Below are 5,530 nucleotides of genomic sequence, written 5' to 3'. Positions count from 1 at the left end.
TACATTATTGAGCTTGTCTGTTCAGCAGAGTCGCAAGAGAAACTCACATTTAGCTTGTCAAAAGAGAGAATTATCTCTATCGCAAATGTATCTCCCAGGCGATACATTCTTCAGTTTGTTGCGAATTAAATATTGTCTGTTAAGCAGGGTAGCGTAACGTTTCCCTGTTTCTTACGCTTTACTGTCGCTCAAAAATGCTCAAGCTTGTTTCCCGTGGACGACAGAGCCACAAACTTAACTCGCGCAATAAAAGCTGTTTGTAGGGTATCGTAAAACTCGCTTAATTTCACGGATTAATTCATTTTGATGGTGTCTACAACTGATTGATGGTTGCGAGTATTTTATTGACTACTTAAGCTGCCCTATTGCCGAAGGAGAAGCTTAAGACTTCAGTTTCGTAAGAAGCCAACACAAAAGTGTTTTGTTGCAAAGCACTTGTTATAGTTACGCTACCCGCTTGGCTAATGCCATATTCATTGCATACTTGGCGGCGCTTGGGGCTGCTCAAAAAGTAAAGTTTATTTTTATGCTCAACGACGACGGCGTCGGCGACATGTGTGCAAATGTTAACACACAGCAAACACACACTAGCACACACATACGCACACACTCACGCAGTAAAGTGCTGAGCTGTGGGGCTTAAGCTCACACACACACACACACGCACACGCACACTCAAAGCGAAACAAATCAACTCGGTTTTTGGCGCCATGCGGCGCGCTCTGTCTACAGCTTTGGCTTTGGCTTTGGCTGTGGCTCTGGCGCTGGCGTTGGCTCCGGCGCTGGCTGTGCACTTTTTCTAGCCACAACAGAAAGAGCCATCGACAACGCAACTCGACCAGAAACAGTCCAGACCCGTGGCCAACAACTACTATACAAATTTTCTTCAGCTCTTTGTGGCATTATTGTGTGTTGTTTAGTGTGCCATTGACGCTGAATGCTGACGGTTCGCGCTGCCGCCCATTCGCTGCCGAATAAAATATAATAATAATAATACTTACTAACAAAAGCAGAGCATAACTAATTGGGCTAAGAGCAAAGGTGTTAATAAAGACTCTGAAATTATTAAGCTTTTTAATGAAAGTGCATTCGTGCTGTTGGCAAACTTTGTTGCATTGTGTAACCAGCTCTAGTCGCTTGCATTTTTAATGCAATAACTAAATGATTATTAACTGAAATCGATTTTCAGTGCCCGGCCCGGCCCGGCTATGTCGTTTCTGTCGCCAACGCTGCGCATGGAGAACCTGTCAACAGTGCCCATCATGAGTCTGGACCACGTGCCCGAGGCACAGCGCTACAACAAAGAGAACATCGTTGCCCAATGGTGTGCGCCCATCAATGGCAAGGTTCACTTCATTTCCATTCTGAATAGCCCCCTAGAATTTCCCCTATCCCTAACGCCACGTTGACTATCATTTAATTAACTTTCGGCCCTGTGTTCTTTCAAATGCGCCCAGATGTACCGCATCGAACTGGAGCACGGCACCACAAGTGGACGCCGCATGATCTGGGTCAATGGTCGGGTAAGTGGTGAATGCACTTTCAAAGCACACCCCAATAACAGCGCAATTAGTCACACAACCGCCATAAACAAGTGTATGTATTAAGCACAGGGAAATATTTATTTTAGTAAATTCTAGAAAGACTGCGTTACATTTAATATGTACTATCTTATTAACTTCAGTGCTTATTGCAGGCAACATAAAACTTTATTACTTTTCATATATATAAAACTCTCTTTCCGGACTTATCTCTGTGAGAGAGAGGTGTTTATTATTTACATTTTATTTTATTTGCGGGTTTCAGCGATTTTGGAAATTTCACCCGCAAATTGGAAAAATTGGCAGAAGATAGTTGTATAATACTTGAGCTCAGTAATGTCCGAGATTATAAGAGCAAGAGAATCGAAATTTTAAATGCAATTTTATGGTCAGGCATATCGAGTTTGTTTCAACTGAAATCAGCCATATCTTATATAGACAAGAGCTAGATACAATTCATACTAAGATACAGAAAACTTTGGAATAACTCCCCCATTCCTCTTAAAATTGTAAAACATTCATTTCTTGAATGGTCTAAGGAGCTTACAAAAATTAAGATGTCATATTTATGCCCTGCTCTGAACTGGATAAAGATCGGACTATAAAGGCCGAGTTTGTTAAAGAAGAAGCTCAGCCGCAGCGTACAGTGCGCATCAAGCATGTGCGTGTGTAATATTGAGTATGATTAGAAGGATGCTAGAATACTTGTAATGAGAGCTCGGCCCTGGGTTCAGGGTAGAGATGGAAGTGGACCAGGTTTTTACGCCACGAACCAACATGAACATCTAACTGACACAAAAAGCCCAAAAGAGTCGAGAAATATATATACAGCGGGTATTCGCCGGGCTTTTTCGTGGGAAGTTTTGAGCTTCAAATTTTAGAAAACAAACTTTTGTTCACTCAACCTTTGACTCTATTTGGAATTCCCAAGTTCGCTGAAAAACATATGTAATCCTGATTACTAAAAACATCATATCATTATGTCCGTCTCTGTTAGCTGGTCTTTCAATTTAAGAGATATTTTCATTAAACTTTGTCTTTGTCTTTATATATTATACGCACAATTGACAGTTGTATTTTGTTTCTTAGATTCGATCAATACTTATCAATATCGAATCCCTATATGATACAGCTACATACCTTGGGAACGCTCAAAATTTAATTTCTTATATGAAAAAGAATTTCGTTTTTCACCATATGTTGATTAGATTTACGGCCTTCACGATAATTTATTTCATCAGCATTAGACTAATCTCTATATATAAAACTGTTTGTTCTGACTGACTGACAGACTGACTGATTGGTGATCAACGCACAGCCCAAACCGTAAGAGCTAGGAAGCTTAAATTAAAAATGTACTGTAGCTACCTTATGTGATGTAGGTGCACGTTAAGACGGGGTTTCGGGAAATTCCACTCGCAAGTGTGGAAAAATCGCGAAAAACGTTTGTATGTAACTTTTTTGTTTACCATCCGATCGGCCTCAAACTTATTTTCAAAGATCTTTGTTCAAATTCATATAAAAACAAAATGAATTCATGTTCTGGAATTTACTTCCCCAATTTATTGCTGTATTTGATTTTTGCAGGAGGTGTTGCGTCGAGACTGGATGTTTAAGTTGGTTGGCGAGGATACGTTTGAAATCGATCAGGCGCGGTGCATTATTCGCGTGGATCCCGCGCCAGGTTTCAAATATGAATACTCGCTGTACATAGATGGCAAGCCGCACGCTCAGTACGCCGAGGAGCTGACACGCCTATATCGCCTCTGGCTCTGCACATGCGGCACGGAGCAAGCTGGGGCCACGGATGCGTCCCAGGAGTACCGCATTATGCTCAAGCTGGACACGCTCAGTTTGTATGTGAACGATGAGCTACGCGAGGAGATGGTATGTAGTAAACCGGAAGCAGACCGCTTGCCAAGCTTGGCCATCAATCATGACGACCTTATTTTTAGGCCGTTTTTGTGCACGGCGGCACGGATACGAGTTTTGTGCTGCAGGACACACAATTTGTATTACAGGCACGCTCAAGCGGCAACAAACACGATGGCATCGTGCACACCCTGCTCGTTAACGGCGTGCCTGTGCCGGAAGCAAAGATACAGCAAATCATGCAGGAACCCGTCTCCATACTACAAACTAACTGAATCCAGCTAAGACAAAGGGCATCACATTTGCATCTGTTCAGTAATTCCTTGTGTTTTTGACAACTTAGATCCCTACTAAATCGGTTTCAGTAATAAATAATGGGATTACTGATGCCGTTGTCTATAGAAATCTATCCAATGTATACCCATGTAGAGATATGTTAATTATATGCAACCAGGTCGCTCAGTTTTAAAGCTATCGTCTTGAAACTTTATTGGAAGACTATACATATGTTGGAATCGATTGGATTGGACCAATATATCATATAGCTGTCTTGGGAGCGATCGATCAAAAATTAACTTCAGCAGCTTTTATAATATTCACTATGTTCCTTATATCTGAGCAAAGTTCTAACAAAATTGGACTGCTATATCATATATAATAGCTCTAATGCCAGAATTTGTTAATAAATAAATTTGTATAAGACAGAATTTTCTGATTTTTTTATATATTCTATTCTCTTACGATATCTGCAAAACTGTATCGAATCAAACTACGATATCTACAAGGATATTTTATCTTGAGCGTTCCTTTCTTTACTTTTTTTGCTGACATTGAGAATTTGCCAGGGCCACGTCCATAATAAACTAGAAATTGTTTAAAGTTTTACTTACACAATAGTTTATTCGTTTGTTTATATGCATAATTGTAACGCAAATTGTTTACGTTCTCAATTTCATTTGACATTTTGCTAGCATTCAAAGTACTCGAAGTGCATTTTGTATAAAAAAGAAAAATAAATGTATCGGAAACAGCACTTGAAAAAAGAAACATACAAATACATTGTTAAACTAAACAAATATATTTAAGTTAAATACTTGAAGAAAAAATATATGTGTCATAAATATATATTTTCCTAAAAAGTTTTGCCGTCTACAATTGATTTTGTTATGTTTTGAAAACTTTTGAAAAATTCCTCTTACATTAAAAACCATTCTCATGAATTCATTGCTGTTACTACGTTTTTTTTTTCACAATTAAAAGGTGCATACTAAATTTGTTCAGTGTTCATCGTCTGCTTGTTACGTAGGTATGTACGTATGTATGTAAATGATGTACTATGTTACGCTTTAATTGATTGCTTGCTATTATTTTCGTTTAATCAAAATATGTTGTTAGAATTTGTATTTGTGTTTAATAATTTTAAATTGCTTTACGTGTTGTCACTTTGAATACATTAACAATTAACTACTTCTTTGTTTTTTGTTTTGTTTTATTTATCATATACGATTCATTTCAATAATTTGTAGATAATTAAAAACACAATTTTGTAAATTTTCATTAAAGTTAAAGCAACACAATGATATTTTTTGTTTTAATACTAATTTAATTCTTTTTTGTTTGTTGATTTACTTTTGTTTTTTAACATCTCTACTCGTTAATGGGTTATAAAACATAATTTACACGTTTTTATTTTATATGTTTTTATATATATATTTTTTTTTAAAACTCACGCGGTGCAAGAAATTGGAACAATTTTCTGGGGAACACAAAAAGAGACGTGTTTTGAAAATGATTCAATATTCAATTTGTTTGCAACGACCAATAAAATGGGACAGTGATAAAAATAATAAATTTATTGCTTTCTGAAAATCTCATACTTATACGTATTTTACAAAAATTTAACAACAATTTCGTATAGTAAGTACAATGTGGAATGTGTTTCTAATACTTAACAAAACAAAAAAATTGCCAGTAGACGGATGCTTCTTCTTTTTTTTACGATATTGTGTAAATTTAATAATACAGAAAATACAATAAATTATCGTTTGCTTATAAATATATATATATTTATTTTAGAGCGATTCAATTTTTGTTCGTGTCATCAAATTTTGATAATG

The 5,530-nt window shown here is 37.0% G+C and overlaps 1 protein-coding gene across 1 annotated transcript; it reads left to right on the top strand.

The window, feature by feature from the left end:
• The first annotated feature begins 862 nt into the window (after positions 1 to 862).
• On the top strand, positions 863 to 4,426 carry LOC135437639 (fas apoptotic inhibitory molecule 1). The gene is made up of 5 exons (XM_064695642.1): positions 863 to 1,041; positions 1,190 to 1,346; positions 1,458 to 1,523; positions 3,129 to 3,428; positions 3,497 to 4,426. The coding sequence occupies exons 2-5, from the start codon at positions 1,209 to 1,211 to the stop codon at positions 3,686 to 3,688; spliced, it is 696 nt and encodes a 231-aa protein (XP_064551712.1). The 5' UTR covers positions 863 to 1,041; positions 1,190 to 1,208; the 3' UTR covers positions 3,689 to 4,426.
• Positions 4,427 to 5,530: the final 1,104 nt, after the last annotated feature.

The sequence above is a fragment of the Drosophila montana genome, unplaced genomic scaffold, assembly GCF_035044405.1.
Source record: "Drosophila montana isolate Dmon_TW-CO22-7 unplaced genomic scaffold, ASM3504440v1 contig_3833_1, whole genome shotgun sequence".
Taxonomy (NCBI): domain Eukaryota; kingdom Metazoa; phylum Arthropoda; class Insecta; order Diptera; family Drosophilidae; genus Drosophila; species Drosophila montana.
Note: the sequence above shows the minus strand (reverse complement) of the source record. Positions and strands in the feature narration are given on the sequence as shown.

Excerpts from the sequence above, each read along its gene's own strand:
- LOC135437639 (XM_064695642.1), top strand. The coding sequence starts at position 1,209 with ATGTCGTTTCTGTCGCCAACGCTGCGCATGGAGAACCTGTCAACAGTG. Across the intron at positions 1,347-1,457 it reads GTGCGCCCATCAATGGCAAG|ATGTACCGCATCGAACTGGA; the intron begins GTTCACTTCATT and ends AAATGCGCCCAG. Across the intron at positions 3,429-3,496 it reads ATGAGCTACGCGAGGAGATG|GCCGTTTTTGTGCACGGCGG; the intron begins GTATGTAGTAAA and ends CCTTATTTTTAG.